The sequence below is a fragment of the Xiphophorus maculatus genome, chromosome 13 (genome assembly GCF_002775205.1).
Source record: "Xiphophorus maculatus strain JP 163 A chromosome 13, X_maculatus-5.0-male, whole genome shotgun sequence".
NCBI lineage: Eukaryota > Metazoa > Chordata > Actinopteri > Cyprinodontiformes > Poeciliidae > Xiphophorus > Xiphophorus maculatus.
The window spans coordinates 8,627,035-8,645,632 of NC_036455.1; the positions used below are offsets into that span (position 1 = coordinate 8,627,035).

Consider the following 18,598-nt stretch of genomic DNA (forward strand, 5'->3'; position numbering starts at 1 on the left):
ATATCTTTACTTATGATAGTGGGGTCCTGACTTGAACATTTTTTGTTTCCTCAGGTTGAGAAATTGCTTGTTTTATGTTTTACTTTATTTTGTTTACAACCAAATATGAAAAGGATCTAAAGAATATATCTTTGGCACTTTTTAAGTAAGTCTGTCCACTTACACAGTGGTGCAGCTGGTGGCACTGAAGCCTTACAGCAAGAAGGTCGTCGGTTCAATTCCCAGTCCAAGGTCTTTCTCCAGGGGGTTTGCAGGTTGTCTTTGATTTCTCTAAATTCTCCGTTGGGTGTGTGTGCATGCATCAATTACAAATTAAAAAACAGATAATGAGAATAGTTAAAAACCACTGCTGAAGCAATAACTTTAGCATGTTTTCAATCAAATATGTGTCTAGATATAAAACAAAACAGCAAAAAAAAAAAACTTATCTAGTTAGCAGGGATGTAATGGTGTGTATTTTTCATATAGTTTAAATAATTCTCACATCAGAAAAAGGTGTTCAGATGTTTTTATTGTCATGTCTTAAGTGTCATCAAGAGTCCAGTTAAAGTTACACTGGATCACCATGATTTATGTTTATCCAATGAGCAGAACTGGAAAAATGTTCAGGTGCATTTCATTTAGAATAATCACCAAAAAGTTAAAGTTTTTCAGTAAAACAATTAAAAAAGTAAAGAGTGATGCATAAATGTTTATATTTATGAATGGTGATGATTAATACTTAGCGCTAATAAACCCCTCAAAAATCAGCTTCTCCAATTTAGAATATTTCAAATAAAAAAAATATTAACAAAAATCCATGAATGGACAGTTTTCCAGCTGACTGTCAATAGTTGCTTTTCCATTAACTATGAAATTGCAATTATGCAAAAATAAATGTACTTAATGGAAACACGCCAATTTTGGAAAAAACACATTTTTCAATAAAGTTTTAGATTAAGTGATTTTCGGACGTATCAAAATTTATGTATTTCACAAAACTGCAGTGGAAACACTTTTCTTCCACATCATATGAATCATGTGATTAAGTTACTTTTATTTATTGTAACTGCTGATAAGGCTATGTACTTTTAATTAGGTCATTCACCTCTCGAGGTTGCTACGGTAACAAAACACAGTTCTACCTGAGATGCTTAGCTACAAACAAACAGAAAAGGAAAACAGGAAGCAGGATAAAAAGCAACTCAATTTTAGCTTTAGGCGTTAGTTACTTACAGGGTTAGTAACTGGGATTTAAGTTTATTTGAGCATCTTGAAAATAACTTTTTGATAATATCCTGAAGAGCTAAATCTTTTTCACTGTTTTGTAGGAACCACTAATCACCTTAGATTGACACCAACAAGCTGCTGCAGCTTCTGAACCAATCACTGTGAGCAAACATGCAGCACAGTTACTCTTTTCTTTAAAAAAATGAAAACATCTAGTAACTGTGTTTGTGTGACTTATGGGTTTCTCAAATTGCAGAATAAATTGTAAATTATTTTTACTCAGACAGACAAGGCACAAATTTCCAGTTAACACATCAACAGATCGACCCGTCTGTGCAGCTGAAAATTTATTTCTGTGTGTGGATTTTTTTGTGTCTCAGGAAAGTTTTTTCCCATTTGAACGTTTCCTTACAGATGGAGCAACTAAGAGGTTTTTCTCTTGAGTGACTTCTCATGTGGCGCCTCAGACTCACACAGTGCATGAAGCTCCTGCCACAGTCCAAGCAGCTGTAAGGTCTCTCTCTGGTGTGGGTCCTTGTGTGTTCTGTTAAGGTGTACCTCCTCTTAAAAGCTGCATTACAGACAGAGCAGGTGTAAGGTTTCTCTTCTGCGTGATCTCTCATGTGGACGGTTAGATATGACCTGTGAGCAAAGCTTCGGCTGCAGATGGAGCAGCTGTACGGCCTCTCCTTCGTGTGGGTTCTGGTGTGTTCTGTTAACGTGTACCTCCTTTTAAAAGCTGCATTACAGATGGAACATCTAAAAGGTTTCTCCTCTGTGTGGATCCTGATGTGTTCCATTAAAGTTACTTCCAAAGTAAAGGATTTGTCACAGAAAGAGCAGCTGTAGGGTTTTTTTTCAGTGTGACGTCTGATGTGGTAAGTTACGCTTTCCTTCCTTTTGAATGTTTTCCCACAAACAGAGCAGCTGAAAGGCTTTTCTGCAGAGTGCCGCCTCATATGGGAGGTGACGTCTTCCTTTCTTTTGAACATCTGACCACAGACAGAGCAGCTAAAAGGTTTCTCTTCACTGTGCAGGCTCATGTGCTGGACTAATCCATGTTTCCATGTGAAAGCTTTGTTGCAGATGGAGCAGCTGAACGGTTTCTCTCCTGTGTGGATTCTGTTGTGTCTTATTAAATATGATCTGCTATTAAATGTTTTTTTACACTCAGCGCAGCTGTGCAACTTTTCTCCCCCATCACATATCATATTAACTTCAGAGACTTTCCTTTTTCTCATAGAGTTCAAACCTGACTGAGATTTCTTGTTATCCCAGTCCCCATCACTGACATCCGTCTCTGAACCAGAAGTTTTATATTTACTGTCTGATTCAAAACATTCATCTAGTTCTGGTCCAACAGAGTTCTCTGTGGGTTTGTTGTGAAGATGTTCTGAGAGCTGAGGTTTCTCCTCATCATTCTCACTCTTCGTAGATACAGGATCAAATATAAACTTAATGATCTCATTCTCCTCCTGTTCCTCTTTGATCTGGGGAGGCTTCTGGTCCTCCTGGTCTGGACTTTCACTCCAGTTCTCAGCAGGAAGTTCCTCTTTGATCACCACCAGCTGCTGGACGTCTACAGGGAAAAGAAGTGAGAGCAAAGACAAAAAACTGTCTTAATGTCAATCGTATACATTTAATTACACAATTAATCCAACTTTACAGCTTCAAACGAAAAAGCAATGGCTGTTTCATTTTAAAGTCTTGATGGAGAAATAACATCAATAAAATAACATATTGAGATTAAAACATCTGTTTCATTCCTTAAGTGCCTAATGGAACTAATTTGCATCATACCTAAATTTACACATTGTTCAAATTGTTAACATTTGATTAACAGAAAAACAGAATAACACTTTTGAATAATTGGATATAAATCCGTGTAAATCCATCTATTTGGTTATTAAAATACTCAAGCAGAAGCAAAAAGTGTGGGGCTTTAAAAGTATTCTGTTTCAAAGCTACTCAAGTACATGTAACTAATTACTACCCACACTTTAATTTATGCATATACAATTAATACACATATTTTTATATTTGTAATGAAACTACAATTGATCTTTGTAACAATATACTTTTATAGAACTACATAAAATAATAATTACCTTTAAAATTAGATTCTTTCTGGTCACTCAGTGCTGCTTCCTCCATCTCTGTTGTCTTTTCTTTAACGTTCTTAACTGGTGAGGTTTTCACACAACCACAGCAGAACCTTTTCTCCCATTAACCTCCATCATAAGGAATCTGTTCACCAAACTGTATCTCTGACTCGGTCCTGGCGGTTTGCTTCCAGCTAACAAGCTAAGCTAACACTCCGGCTGCTTCCGGAAGGAAATTCAGATAAAATGATAACTTCCAACAGGATAAACCTCATCGTCGGCTTTTAAGGCGTGTTTATCAAATAAAACGAAGCGCAACACATCGTGGGAATTTACATTAAATAAACCGATATGCTGTTTTTGTTCGCACAGCCTTTATTGTTACTGCTAGCAGAAAGCAACTTCCGTTTGTGCTGAGGTCGTTTCAAAATAAAAGCGCGAAGTGAATCTATTAAATATCCGTTTCTCTCACTTATTTTTTAATCAGGAAGAAAATATTTTTTATTTCATATTGATAATTGTTAAGTCACTGAAAAATGAAAACTATAAATATGATGATTTAATCCACTTTAATCTTCCTTTATTTCGCATTAGGTTTCTCGATCTCTGGTGAATTTACTGTGTTCTCTCTGCCACCAAACTTGTTTTACTGTAGACAATCACATGCAAAAAATCTCTCCACAGAAAAAGAGCATTTTTTTTATGATGCCACAGCTTGTTCAAGTAGTGCTTCACTTTTATTAAACTCCCTAATATTACTTTACAGAGATTTCAACATATGCATCTCTAGAGCTGTAAACTAAAATTGCTGCACTGTACAGTTGTATGAATTGCTGCATTTTGATCTAAAATGTATTAAATGTGTTTATATTAAATCATTTTAAAGACATAAATCACTCATGGGCATCAGACATGCAGCAGAGTTTATTTAATTCTACACATCAATTAAAGAGTCACAACAAAATCCAAACAGGGCAAACTGTTACACTTTGCATAAAAAATATTCACACCCCTGAATTTTTCACATTTTTGTCACTTTGAAACCACAAACATCAGTTTTTTCTTGCATTTTATGTAAAGTAAAAATGAGTCTTTATGGTTAAACAATAAAGCTCATCTCTGTAAGATTGGACAGAGAATCTCAACTCTCATCACACATTCTCAGTTAACCTTATGTCTGAATTTTCACTGGGACACTTTGAAACATTACAACAATTTAAAGCCTTTACAACTCTAGCCTTTGTGTTTTGCTGTCCTGCAAATTTTTGGCTACATTCCTGCAACAACACCACTGAATCAAAAAGCTAACCGTGCGCAGTTAGAGATTTTGTTGCTACATTTAGCTACTTTACAGACAACAGAAATTGGCATCAGCTAAAATTGGTAATCAGCCATAAAACTGCCTATTTACTATGAGGCTTGTCTGTCAGATTAAAGTATGCTTTGAAAACAACCTTTAATCCGAAGATAAACATAATTTGTTATAACATTTCTGTTTTAAAAGTGTTTTTTGTTAATTTAATATAGTATTTTAATCTGAAATGCTGCATTTCCTTTGGTTTAAAGTTAAAAATCATTCTAATTAAGAAATAAAAGTTTAAAAACATCTGTTTGTGTGTAATTAATTTATATAATGTGTTTCATTTAAAGTTAAGTCACTGAAATTAACTTTTTAAATAACATTCAGATTTACTGAGCGATGCACCTTCATCCCACGCCCACAGTTTTGTCCATCCATCTTCCAAACATCATCTGCTACAGATTTAATAAAAACCTAATCACTGCTTGTTCCACCCATAGTAGCAATGAATACCATCAACCGATTGCAATAACTGATAAAATGATATTGAAAAACAATCATTCTCCTCCCACCACACCATTATTCACTACTTTTTGTTGGTTTAATGAAAACCCTGGACTGCTGTTTGTTGTTGTAGCATTAGAAAATGTGGGAAATTTTAATGGGTATGAATACATTTGCAAGACGCTGCATCTCTACTTCACTGGTTATTCACCTGTGTGATTTTTTACGTGTTTTACACAAGCACTTTTCCATTTGAATGTTGCCTGACAGATGGGGCAGCTGAAAGGTTTTTCTTCTGTGTGACTTCTCATGTGGCGCTTCAGGCTGTTTGACTGACGAAAGCTTCGGCTGCAGACTGAACAGCTGAAAGGTTTCTCTCCAGTGTGAATTTTTTGGTGCTCTGTCAGATAGGCTTTTCTTTTAAAAGCAGTTTTACAGACAGAGCAGCTGAATGGTCTGTCCTCTGTGTGAAATCTTGTATGTTCCATCAAAGTTACTTTCAGAGTAAAAGCTTTTTTACAGACAGAACAGCTGTAGGGTTTCTCCGTAGTGTGATGCGTCATGTGATAGCTTAAACTTTCCTTCCTGGCAAACTTTTGTCCACAGATGGAACAACTGAACGGCTTTTCTTCAGTGTGGCATCTCATGTGCCGAAGAACATTTTCCTTCCTGTTGAACTTTTTCCCACAAATGGAACAGCTGAAAGGTTTTTCTGATGAGTGACATCTCATGTGAGAGGTCACAGATTCCTTTCTTGAGAACCTTTGACCACAGACCGAGCAGCTGAAAGGTTTTTCTCCACTGTGCGTTCTCATATGTATAACCAAGCCTCGTTTCCATGTGAACAATTTGCTACAGATGGAACAGCTGAAGGGTTTCTCTCCTGTGTGGATTCTGTTGTGTCGTACCAAACATGATCTGCGTTTGAATGCTTTACTACATTCACCACAGATGTGAAGCTTGTCATCTCTCTCACAGTTTCCATCACTTACAGGAGATTTGTTGTTTCTCAGAGAGTCTGAACCGGATTCAGCTTCGCTGCTCTCCTCCCAGTTCCCATCACTGACGTCCGTCTCTGAAGAACCCGATGCTTTGTCTTCCTCGTCAGTTTCCAAACATTCATCTGGTTCTGCTCCTGTATCTTCTCTGTTTCCGACTTCCATCTGGTCGTGATAAAGCTCTGAGAGCTGAGGTTTCTCTTCATCGTCTTCATTTTTTATAGATACAGGATCAAATATGAACTCTGTGATCTCATTCTCCTCCTGCTCCTCTTTAATCTGTGGAGACTTCTGGTCCTCCTGGTCTGGTCTGGGACTGCAGTTCTCCTCCTCAAGAGGAAGCTCTTCTTTAACCACCGTGACCTGCTGGATGTCTGCAGGAAACACACACAGCTTAAAAAACAGTTCCCATATTAAAAATCAAATCAGTCCTCTTTGGTGTGTTTCCACTGTAGTACAATTTTTGCTTTTATTTTACTTCTGTCTTTGGTTTAGAGTCTTTCAGGAGAAATTAGTTGTGGCTGACTTTGGGTCAGGTTCACCCCTTTACCATTTCACTGCTACATTTTTCTTCCTATTTCCATTTTAAACCTGTAAACAATCCCATAATACCCATATACTTATTTCATGCCATCAGGTATTTTCACAAGCAATGGGAAAAATGTATAAAAATGCAAAAACTCACATATAATGTAGTTAATTTGTCTATAATAATAAAAATTGCATGACAATTGTTGTGGAAAAAAGCTATTTACCAAACACTGCTCAGGTGAAATCACTCAATCAGGTTTATTCATATATTGTATGAATACAATACAATACAGAGAACTTGTAAGACAATCAATAATGAAGCAGGTCTGGGTGAAAAGTTCTGCCAGGCAGAGACAACACATGAGTTTTATACCAAGGACAACGGATCTAAAACAAGAGGAGAGACAGTCTGGTTCTGATGCAGCTCCCAGCCTTGTACATGTAACCCAAATAGTTCTTTTGGTGAGAGTTCACAAGCATTTCATGACATGATCAGCAGAATAATAACTTAGAATAATTTTCCACTACAATTTCCGTCACACATCAAATTTTATTCCATCCCCACTGATTACGTAAAAGAAAATTTATAACATTTTTATGGTGAGAAGTGAAAATCCTCTATATGTTTTGTCATCTTTAAGGAAACGTCAAAAGGAGAAATTTGAAATAATGTATTTGGAAGTAAAATACCAGTGGAATACCAAACCGTTTTGTAAGAAATATTTCTAATTGCTTTAATAAGTAATTATTTAAATCCCAAATTCTTCCCTGCAAATTAAGTGCATGCATTTCAATCATTAGACCTCCCTAGCACATCATATTTATGAATTATTTCATTTTATGTTGCTTATGTTAATGAAAATGTAGGTTTCCCACCACACTCTCCATCCATATTTTTATTCTAATTTCTATTGGGGTTTATTATGGAGTCTGATAAACCAAAATAACAAAGTGACCAACTGCATTTATTTCTTTATGTTGATAAATATTATTTATGTGGAATATAAAAAACATTTATTTATAGTAGCCTATACATATATTACACAAAATTATATACATTTTATTAAAACAGGCGCAGCTTCCAAACTGGTTAAAACTACAGTCTTCTTGTATCTAAAGCATTATTATTATTATTATTATTATTATTATTATTATTATTTTAAACACATATATGTTCAATTTGTACAGGTATACTTTATTTTAGTATAGTTGTACATTTTAGGATTAACATTTCCTACAATACAGTTCTTCCATTTGTAATTTTTGTCTACAGATCAGTTAATTATTTTGTGTTGGTGTATTTCTGTTCGATAACTTTACTGCTGAAACTGAGAAACAACTAAGGGATTATTCTCTTCAGTTGCTTTAGTTTATGTTATTTTTTATTTCTTCAAACAATCTGCTTTTCCAGCTACAGCAATAGTTGTACAATTTAGAAAACTCAGTCCAGGTATAAAAAATAAAGATTTCAACTCCATTTAACCTCAACAAAGATTTATAAACAACATGTTTGCTTTTAAACGCAATTTTATACAAAAGATTTTATCCTGAATAGTTCTTTATAATTTAATTTGTGTAAATTGAGAAGTATTGCTGCAAATTTGCCTCGTTTTACTTCTACCTCCTGTTTTCAGTTGGGTTTATTTTTTTTGACTAAATATCAACACAATAATAGAGCTTTAGAAAAGCCAAATTAATTACCATGAGAGTCGGAGTCCATCTGCTCTCTGTGTGTCGGTTCCTCCATTGTTTCGCTTCATTTTTTGGGTTTCATCCGGCCACAGCAGAACCCTTCCCCTCCTCACACTCCACCAGAAACGGTCTGTTCTCCACCAAAGCGTCTCTGAATCGCTGACTGTCTGTTTCCAGCTAACGGAAGATGCTAACACTCCGAGGAAACCAAGACAAACAACAAAAATATTTACTCCTCACAGACGATTAAACCCCCTGTGGTTTTCAAAGCATGTTTGAAAGACTCTAAAAGGTTGACAACACATGAAAACGTAAAATGGGTAAAGGAAACAATACTTTTATCGCTCACTAGCAACTGCTGCTAGGAGACAATAACTTCCGGTAGCGAGCGGGTCATATTAGCCTTCAAAATAAAAGCTCGATATGTATCCCGCCAGATGAAACCTGTAAAAGGCGCTTCAGTGTCTGTACATTTAACATTAGGCTACAATTCTACACATAAAAATTAAATTATTTAATCACAATATTCAAAGAGATTTTAAGTAAATTACATTTGAGGTTCATACTAAGTGAAAGAACACCAATACCACTGTATGGTTGGATGGAAATTAATTCATGAAATGCTTAAAATACATAGTTGTTCTGTTATTCTTTAAACTCTATTTTGACTGAAAATATCACAAAGCTCCCTAATAGGTTTTGGAGACAGTAACGTGCCAGCTTTGTTTATTAGATTGAGTTACGCTGCCATCTAGTGGCCAAACAACCAAAGTTAATCTATCGTCATCCTTGGAGAACTTTATTTTTGTTGAAAACATTGAAAGTTTTCCCTGCGCTATGTTAAGATATATATGTTGGTTTAATAATCTTAATATGTTTCATAATCTGTACCACAAAGCCTTTAAGAATATCTAGATCAGGGGAGCTCAAATCCAGTCCTCGAGAAATACCATCCTGCAACGTTCAGGTGCTTCCCTGCTCCAACACACCCGAATCAAATGAATGGCTGGTCAGCAGGTCTGTTCAGAGCTGATCCTGGTCTGTGGGAGTAAGGATTCATCTAAAAAAGGGAACATTTTAAATATGCTAAAAACATTATTTCATTACAAACTTCCAACTCTTTCAGTTTAGGACAAAAACAACCTGCAATTAAACAGGAATCTGTTCTATTTATATTTTTACATAGATTTGTTGCATCACATCATGTATTAATTTCACATGAAATTGTCAAACTCAGACGGCGAGGCTATTGCTGCTACAGATAATGCGATTGGTCTGCAGTTAAGGGGTTGGGCAGGAGTATTGTAGATGCTTCAGGTACCAAAGTTGAATGCTTAAATAATGTCAGAATGAAGCAAAATAAATTACAATAATTAAAATCTACAACAAACATGTATGATTTGAATTCAAAATAAAAACAAATTTTAGTTACACAAACTTTTAACAGTTGGGCAGATCAAAAATTGATACATTTTTTTTTTATTTAATTAAAATTAACTTAATTTTAATTAAAATTAATACATATATAAATACTCACCAAACTTAACTGACTGGCACACATGGAAAAGTTTTAATTAGTTTATTTTTTGTCTGTTCTTTTGATATAAATGACATGATTTTTTCTGTGGTATTTCAATATTAAACACGGCAGATTCAACGTGAGCTCATCTGCCACAGAAAACATGACCAGACTTTGTCTAACCTTCGTGGATATTTAGAGTCTGTTCACAGGATGAAAATTATTCACCACAGTGTATTTTTATGTGTGTCAGAAAAGTCTGTTTCCATTTGAACGTCTTGTTGCAGGTGGAGCAGCAGTAAGGTTTTTCTCCCGTGTGACCTCTCATATGACGAGTTAGACTAATAAGTTGAACAAAACTTCGCCCACAAACAGAGCAACTGTAAGGTCTCTCTCCAGTGTGGATTTTTGTGTGTTCTGCTAAAGTATATTTTCTTTTAAAAGCTGCACCACAGACAGAACAGCTGAATCGTCTTTCCTCTGAATGGATTCTCGTGTGCTCCATTAAAGTTATTTTCAAAGTAAAAGCTTTGTTACAGACGGAGCAGCTGTATGGTTTTTCTTCAGTGTGATGAGTCATGTGATAGGTCAGACTTTCCTTCCTGCCAAACTCTTGCCCACAAACAGAGCAGCTGAAAGGTTTTTCTTCGGTGTGACGTCTCATGTGCCGCGTCACACTTTCTCTCCGGCTGAACTTTTGTCCACAAATGGAGCAGGTGAAAGGTTTTTCTGTAGTATGACTTCTCATATGAGATGTGACATGTATCTTCCTTCCAAACCGCTGACCACAGATGGAGCAGCTGAAGGGTTTTTCTCCACTGTGCGTTCTCATGTGTTGAGCCAAGACGTGCTTCCAAGAAAAAGTTGCGTTGCAGATGGAGCAAATGAAAGGTTTTTCTCCTGTGTGAATTCTGCTGTGCCTCAAAACATCTGACTTTTGGTTAAAAGTTTTACCGCATTCAGTGCAGCTGTGTAGCTTCTTACCTGTGTCATACACAATATCAGTGACAGATAATATATTTATAACAGGGTCCAATCCTGGCTTAGCTTTATCGCTCTCCTCCCAGTTTCCATCACTGACATCTGTTTCTGAAGAACCTGAAGTTTTGTCTTTATCATCTGATTCTAAACATTCGTCTGGTTCTGGCGAATTTCTGATTTCCTCAGTGTGACAGTCAGGAAGCTCTGAGAGATGAGGTTTCTCCTCCTCATTCTCGCTCTTCACAGAGACGGGGTTGAATATGAACTCTAGAATCTTCGTCTCTTCCTGTTCCTCTTTAATTTCAGGGCTGTTCTGGTTCTGGTCTGGTGAGGGAGTCCAGTTCTCCTCCTCAGCAGGAAGTTCCTCTTTTGTCAGCATCAGTTGCTGGATGTCTACAGGAAAACAAACAGGTTAAAGCACACGGCTCTCATCTGAAGTATCATATGAAGAGCACAGGCTGTGCTTCCACCGTAAGAACCTTTTCTAGTTTTGGGGTCATCGCCTCAACCAGTTATAGGGATTTCATATCTTGCACTTCATCCTGGACAAGTCTGCATGAAAAGCTGAGGTCAAACATGCATAAAGTCTTAATTCTGTGCATAAACCTAAACATCTTTCCTTTCCTACATTAGCTCAATCACTTAACTCTCCAGCAGGGCATCACTGTAAGCAGATTCTGCAGCAATAAGAAGCAAAACAACAAACTCAGGTCACTCTGAAATTATAGGTCATTCCAAAAAAATGAAAAACAGGTTTTATTTACAAAAGTTTAGTGGTGTGTGTTTAATTGAGAAATAAAGACCGAGTCAGACTTGTTTATAGGAATTACAATTTGAATTTAAATATTAAAACTAAACCCACACTCAAATACAAGAGCTTCTTCATTTTAAAAGACAATCCCTGCACATTTTTTCTTTTATTTTAGTCTGGCTCAACTTTGCATGCGCTGATGCAAATTACATCAAATGTTGGCCAGGTTGTGTATTTTGGGGTGAACTTTAGTTTTCATCCTATAATGTACCAGTCATCTCAAATCATCTTGTAAAGATTTCGGATCAATGTTTGAATTTTTTTTTTGTGGTTTTGTAATCACATCTTTTCAGACTTCAATGTAAATGGAGGGACATAAATTAACTCAGAATTTAAGCTTTAAAAAGAGCAATTACATTTTTAACCTACATACTCGATGTTGCCATCATTTCAACATTTTAATGTTGCTAAAGGGGAATGAAATGAAGCTGCAACTCTTTAACTTTTATCAACATTTTGTAGCGAGGCCTTTGCAGCTGATTCATGCTAGAAACTTTTCCCATGTAGCTGAATTAAAACAAATACTTGATCTCAACAAGTTAAGGTAACAGTTTTTTCCTCTGAGAAATCATTATAAACTTCACATTAGTTTCATGATTTTGAAAAATTAAGAGAGGAATAAATAAGAAAACAAATAGAGAATTATCCAATCACATCCTGGTTTGGTTTAGTGTGGGTTTAGTTTTAACGCCAGAATAAAATATATAATTTTTAAATGCATAACATGTCAAGTCTTGAAAATGATGGGCTACAACAGAAAAATGCAACAACAAAAAAATGCACAAAAAATCGTACAATGACAACATTTAGTGCGTTAGAAAACAACGTAATGAAAACAGCAACGAGGCTTGTTTATTGTTATTTTATCACTTTCTGCCTGTTACCTTGAAACCGAGAGTCCGTCTGCTCTCCGCGTGTCCGTTCCTCCATCTTTGTTTTCTGATGTTTTCACACCAACACGGCAGAAACCTTTCTCCCCGTTAACTCCACCAGATTTCCAGTCTGTCCTCCAAAGCGGCTCTCTCTTCCTCTGTGTGACTGTTTTGGTTCCAGCTAACAGGCTAAGCTAATACCTGAAGCTGCTGTTGTTTCCGGGAATAAACGGCCTTTCAAAACTAAGAGAAAACTGCAAGAAGCGTTGTAGTTTGCACGGCATGTTTACAACACATAAGGATGGTTAAATCAACTCAGTAATGTGAAAACCTAACAATACAGAAGAGGTTTACATGGATTCCACTGCTAGCAGGAAGTTGTATCCGCTGGTTCTTGTTTGTGTTTAATAGCGGATCACAAACCACTTTAGGATGCACACCGCCACCTATCGTCCCGGAGAACATATGACAGGATCTACACCGTGTTCAAATTGTAGAAAATCCCAAAGGGAAATTAAATGTTGTTGTGATTTTGTCTAATAAATCTATATAATTTTCTTCCTGGACTTCCTGAAATAAATTCATTTTTAAATAATCTAATTTAATGAATAGGTCTGTGGATTTGAGGCTTTTAGTTTGAAGGCCACCAGGATGTATAGTGGTGCATCACCGGAAGTGGTTCACTCTAAGCAGTGAATTGACGGTCGCTCTATTATCCCTTAGTTATCGTTGTGTTCCCACTGAGTAGATACCTACAGTATATCATCGTGTTTTGATTGTCACGTTTTACTCATATTGTTTTTAAAATATTTTTTCCCCCTGATTTAGCGTCAGTTAGGCTGCTTAGCTGCCGACGTTAGCTTGACCATCTGTTAGCTTGAAGCAGTCAGGATGATGAAGATAAATAACCGAAGGAGAGAAACGGATTGACGGGAGCAGGCTGGCTGTGTTTGTGTCTGAAGTAGCAGCTAAAATGTCATCGCTGGAGGACCTGAGATTAAAACCCTCCGTTGAATCAACCAAAGCTAACGGTAATCATAGTTTTTTTTAAATTGAAGTTAAATCACTTTCAGTTTGGATATTATTTATGAACATAATATGGGAGGTAGTGGCATAAACTTGAGTTTTTATTTATGTTTGTTTTCAGAAGAAACATTAAACATATCAGTGTATTAAAAATGTGGGAATTTAACATAAATGGGATAATGAATCATTCAGATATCTAATGTGGGAGCAATTGGCAAAAATATAATTTTGTATACATGCACTGCCGTCCAAAAGTATTTATGTCTTTAACTTTTCCAGTTTGTCAGCTGACAATGTCTAACTTTAGTGTAGTTATTATGATTTTTAACAAATAAACCAACAGAAATCAGTGCATTCAATGCACTGATTTTTCTGTTTCCCCCGCCCTGTTTTCCTTATTTGCAAAAAATGAAAGGAAAAAGACAGAACTGTCTGACTGTATGATTCCAAATAAATACATTGATTGGCTGGATGGAATAAAATGTGAATATTTTAGTAAGGCACAAGCATAAAAAAGATCCCGTTTCAATTCAGGAGGTTTACATTTATTTTATGTTCACTTCTGTTCTAGATGTATTCAATATGTGCTTTTCCTATTTTGTTGCTTGGTACCACAGTGAGTGTTAAATAAGTTGTATTTAGACCAGGTGTATATACTTAACGCTGAGGCGCTTTTGTGATCTGTTTTGTTTCCTGCAGATGTCCAGCAGCTGAAAGTAATCAAAGAGGAGCAGGTACACAGTCCCAAACTGGACCAGGATGACCAGAACCACCCACAGATTAAAGAAGAGCAGGAGGAAGCTGAGATTTTTGAGTTCCAATTTAATACCGTCAAGAGTGAAGAGGATGAAGAGAAATCTGAGTCTACAAAACTTCATCAAACCCTGACTGAAGAGAATGGAGACTTTATGGGACCAGAACCAGATGAATGTTCAGAATCAGATCATGAAGAAAAAAGTTCTGGTTCTTCAGAGACGGATGTCAGCGATGGAAACTGGGAGGAGAGTGGTGAACCACAGCCAAGTTTAAAATCAGGTGATATATTCTGTGACATCGAGTATAAACTACACACTTGCAGTGATTGCGGGAAAGCGTTCAGCCGCAGGGAACGTCTGTTGAGACACAGAAAAGTCCACACAGGAGGAAGACCCTTCAGCTGCTCTTTTTGTGATGCAACTTTTAAAAGAAAGTATACTTTAGTGCAACACCTGAGAACCCACACAGGTGAGAAACCATTTAGCTGCTCCATCTGTGGCCAAAGCTACCGACACAGTGTGGGACTGAGCCGCCACATGAGGAGCCACACAGGGGAAAAACCATACACCTGCTCCTTCTGTAAGGCCACCTTCAGATGGAAAAACACTTTCCTGGAGCACACAAGGATCCACACAGGGGAAAAACCCTTCAGCTGTGCCGTCTGTAACGCAACATTCACATGGAAGAATTCCTATGTGGAACACATGAGAATTCATACGGGAGAGAGACCCTACGGCTGCACCCTGTGTGATGCATCCTTCAAAAGAAAATATACTCTAAAGCAGCACATGAGAACCCACACGGGTGAGAAACCTTTCATCTGCTCCATCTGCAGTCAGAGTTATCGACACAACGCGGGTTTGAATCGTCATATGAGGAGTCACACAGGGGAGAAACCTTACACCTGCACCGTGTGCAAGGCTGCTTTTAAATGGAAGAACGCTCTGATGGAGCACACAAGAATCCACACAGGAGAAAAACCTTTCAACTGCTCTGTCTGTGCAGCAGCTTTTAGGAGGAAACAGGATTTTGTGAACCACACACGAGTTCACAGCGGAGAAAAAGCCTTTAGTTGTTCCGTTTGTGGTCAAGGATTCAGCAAAACCTTATATTTAAATTCTCACATGAGAATTCATGAAGGACAGGAACCGTTGTGCTCTGCTGTCTGATTACTAAAAAAATTACCTTAAATGTGTTCGAAGCAGGAGATGAGACTATTTAAAAAGTAAAAAACCTAAAAAATTTTGCTTTAACATTGTAGAAAGAAGCAAAACCACTGGCTGTGGGGACTTTATTAAAGTGGCATGGATTTATTGATGTTCATAAAAAAATTCAACTTTTTTGGTATTTGGACGTAGTGAGTTTTAAAAAAATTAAATCTCGATCAGGGATATGAAACTCCAGTCCTTCAGCTAAGGTACTTTTTTTAACACCCTTATCACATAATTAAATTGTTAGCTGGACTCTGTAGAACTGGAAGATGACAGATGTTCCCTCAAACTGGACATTAAACATACAGGAATTAGGATGCAATTCCTTCTTGTGAAAGTTTTTCTCATTCAGTTTCAATTCATAGCTTAGCTTCATCCTAATTTATCAAATTAGAATAAAAAGTTATTTTAGACTAAAACATGATTCAATAAGCTGTACTAAATCATGAGCTTTGTTGGGCCCCGATGATTCAGTGCATTGAATTGCACCAGATCATTGCCTTCTCTGTGTGAAATCACTGATGTGCTATTTGTTGAAGCATCGCATCGTTCCAAATTCATCAGTTTTACTTCATGTTTGTGCCAAGAACAAAACTGTGGAACGCATTTCTAATGTGAAATAAACCGGAGCTTTATATTGCGAACATTTGAGTTAATGTAATGTTTTTAAGCTACTTTTAAGTCTTTTTTAAGGAGGTAAATCAATGACGAAAACCACCACAAGAAGTCACCTTTGTAAGCTGCCTCAAAGCATGTAGAGAGCACAACAAAGGTGAAAGATTAAGGTGTTCTGGTCTTTTTTTACCAGAACTTTTCTTTTACCTGCAATCAACAGTATGTATGGAGGAAAACTACGGCTACTTCTCTGAAAACTAAGATCCATGTGGTGGAAAATGGTGGTGGGATCATCATGCTGTTGGGGAGCTTTTCATCAGCAGGAAGATGACTAGAGCTAAGTACAGATTTATGATTTATTTTATTTAAAACAGGGACAGTATTAACCACTGCAGCAGGTTACAGCCCTAAGTGCCAATTTCCGCCTGTAGTCACGGATCCAGCTGATACAATTTCTAAAAAGAAAAAAAATACGTGAAAACATCTGGATGCTATTCAGTTTATATCAAAAGGATGTTGTACAGTACTGCAGGAAATCCGGTTAGAAGCCGCAAACGATTAAAGACTGAGAACCGACCTCCTTTGGCCCAGTCAAAGTCCAGTCCTGAAACAAGTAGTGCTTTAAATCTAATGTTAGGAGACGTCTATTAATCTGACTGAGCTGGATCTAGTCTGCAAACATGAATCCGCAAAACTTTCGTTTCTTGATGTGGAAGCTGGTAAAAAAAAAAACATATTAAGGGAATGTAGTGAAAACTTTGACTCAGTGGAGCTAAACCAGATGCTAGGTACTCTTTGGATTATTTCATTAAAATAACCAAATACATTGAAATATTTTTAAAATTATGCTAACTTTGTGTTGGTTTATCAAATAAAAATTACAATACATTGACATTTGCAGTAATAACAATGGGTGTGAAAACCTTTGAAATGCCCTGAATGTGTGAATGTGTGTCAGCATCGGCCTGCTTCCTATTGCAGCTCTAGCGGCGCTGCAGGTGCTGGATCCAGTAATTACTCCATCTTATCTTTGAGGGCTGGAAGCTGGGAGCTAAATGCCATCCTGTTCCTGATTCTGGCTGATAAATCTACGCCCGCCTGAACGACATGTTAAAGGTTTCCTTAGTCAGACCTGGCCCGCTGTGATTGGACGATTCAGGTAATGGAAACTCAGCTGGAGGTGAATATTTCTCACTAGACAGGAAGCAAAAAACACAAACATGCACAAAGAGGAAAATTACAAAGCAAGTAAAGACTAAAAATTTTACCAAGTATTTTGATCTAGCAAAAATCTCTTAGTACATTTGAAATACGACTAACTTACAAGTAACTTTTCAGCAAAAATATCTATATAAAAAAAGTTCTAGTTTTATTGGCAGATTATTTCACTTGTAATGTGAGAAAATGTTTTGTTGTAAGTGGAATAATCTGCCAATGAAACTAGAACTTTTTCATCAATACTAAGGAGTTATATATTGCTGAAAAGTTGCTTGTGAGTCAGTTTTGTCTTATTTCAAGTGCACTAAAATATTTGCACAAGAAACTAGATCAAAAATACTTTGGTAAGATTTTGTGTTTTGCAGTGAGAAAAGTCAACCATAGTTGGATTTCTTTAGCACAATAGTAAATGTCTTACTAGAAAGGAAAATTAAATGTTCTTAACAGAAGCTTCAGATTTCTCTCCTGTTGTCCCCAATTTGTGAAGCGGAATGAATGGAAGCAGCTGAAAGTCTCACTTTTCTACATGTTTTCTACATCCACTTTTCCAGTGGATGTTTTAATCAAACTCTACAAATCACTGTTAGTTTTCACACAACAGAACTTGTAATTTCAAGCTAATGCTTTTGGGAGAAGAGAAGCTGATTACACTTCCATTATTGATTTTGAAATATCACTCAGGAAAAGGTCAACGGAAACCTCAAAATGTTTAAAAAAAACATTTTTTACTCTCTAGGTGTTTTTACGAGAAAGAGTTAATGTACAAAATTTGTTTGACCTGCTACATGAAGTAAAGTAACAAAGCTGCTCAGATCCGGAGCAGAACTTACAATCCACCATTTTGTCTCGTTGCAGACCCACTGGGTAAAGAAATGTCTGCGTGTTGCACCATTCTGTTGGTCTCAATCTGTTGATCCATGACAATCTTCCTAAATAAATATGGATTATTGAATGCAAAAATAAACAGAAGATTTTATCACTGCTTTATTATTGGGTGTTGTGTTACGTATTGAAACATGAAAGTTGTGCTTCACTAACTTGTTGGATTTAATAATTTTTTTCAAACACGTTTTTTGTTAATATTGTAAAAACCACATTGTCTGGATCTCAGCCATGTTTATAAAGGGTAATGATGTATATTTTTCTTATTCAAAGCTGCCATATGGTTACATTTGCAGTTCCTTACGAGTTAAATTTGTTTTATGTTTCTTTTTCTCTTAACTTTAGTGGAATAAATAAGGAGTTTAAATACA

The 18,598-nt window shown here is 36.5% G+C and overlaps 4 protein-coding genes across 4 annotated transcripts; 1 reads left to right on the forward strand and 3 right to left on the reverse strand.

Annotated features, from left to right (window-relative positions):
* Nucleotides 1-510: 510 nt before the first annotated feature.
* Nucleotides 511-3,741, reverse strand: LOC111610491 (zinc finger protein OZF-like). Its single transcript, XM_023344723.1, has 2 exons — nt 3,318-3,741; nt 511-2,788 (listed from the first exon to the last, which is right to left on the reverse strand). Exons 1-2 carry the CDS (start codon nt 3,361-3,363, stop codon nt 1,557-1,559), a joined length of 1,278 nt encoding a protein of 425 aa, XP_023200491.1. The 5' UTR covers nt 3,364-3,741; the 3' UTR covers nt 511-1,556.
* Nucleotides 3,742-4,928: 1,187 nt separating this feature from the next.
* LOC102235609 (gastrula zinc finger protein XlCGF52.1-like) lies at nt 4,929-8,722 on the reverse strand. Its single transcript, XM_023344729.1, has 2 exons — nt 8,346-8,722; nt 4,929-6,487 (listed from the first exon to the last, which is right to left on the reverse strand). The coding sequence occupies exons 1-2, from the start codon at nt 8,389-8,391 to the stop codon at nt 5,319-5,321; spliced, it is 1,215 nt and encodes a 404-aa protein (XP_023200497.1). The 5' UTR covers nt 8,392-8,722; the 3' UTR covers nt 4,929-5,318.
* A 1,070-nt stretch (nt 8,723-9,792) lies between these two features.
* Nucleotides 9,793-12,907, reverse strand: LOC106700144 (zinc finger protein OZF-like). The gene is made up of 2 exons (XM_014474488.2): nt 12,532-12,907; nt 9,793-11,229 (listed from the first exon to the last, which is right to left on the reverse strand). The coding sequence occupies exons 1-2, from the start codon at nt 12,575-12,577 to the stop codon at nt 10,076-10,078; spliced, it is 1,200 nt and encodes a 399-aa protein (XP_014329974.1). The 5' UTR covers nt 12,578-12,907; the 3' UTR covers nt 9,793-10,075.
* Nucleotides 12,908-13,200: 293 nt separating this feature from the next.
* LOC102236113 (zinc finger protein 501-like) lies at nt 13,201-16,639 on the forward strand. The gene is made up of 2 exons (XM_023344536.1): nt 13,201-13,550; nt 14,245-16,639. Exons 1-2 carry the CDS (start codon nt 13,493-13,495, stop codon nt 15,468-15,470), a joined length of 1,284 nt encoding a protein of 427 aa, XP_023200304.1. The 5' UTR covers nt 13,201-13,492; the 3' UTR covers nt 15,471-16,639.
* Nucleotides 16,640-18,598: the final 1,959 nt, after the last annotated feature.

Bases quoted from the DNA above. Each gene is read 5' to 3' on its own strand.
- LOC111610491 (XM_023344723.1), bottom strand. From the start codon at position 3,363: ATGGAGGAAGCAGCACTGAGTGACCAGAAAGAATCTAATTTTAAAG. The intron at 2,789-3,317 runs GTAATTATTATT...TTTTCCCTGTAG, and splicing joins GAAAGAATCTAATTTTAAAG to ACGTCCAGCAGCTGGTGGTG.
- LOC102235609 (XM_023344729.1), bottom strand. From the start codon at position 8,391: ATGGAGGAACCGACACACAGAGAGCAGATGGACTCCGACTCTCATG. The intron at 6,488-8,345 runs GTAATTAATTTG...TGTTTCCTGCAG, and splicing joins GATGGACTCCGACTCTCATG to ACATCCAGCAGGTCACGGTG.
- LOC106700144 (XM_014474488.2), bottom strand. From the start codon at position 12,577: ATGGAGGAACGGACACGCGGAGAGCAGACGGACTCTCGGTTTCAAG. The intron at 11,230-12,531 runs GTAACAGGCAGA...GTTTTCCTGTAG, and splicing joins GACGGACTCTCGGTTTCAAG to ACATCCAGCAACTGATGCTG.
- LOC102236113 (XM_023344536.1), top strand. From the start codon at position 13,493: ATGTCATCGCTGGAGGACCTGAGATTAAAACCCTCCGTTGAATCAACC. The intron at 13,551-14,244 runs GTAATCATAGTT...TGTTTCCTGCAG, and splicing joins TGAATCAACCAAAGCTAACG to ATGTCCAGCAGCTGAAAGTA.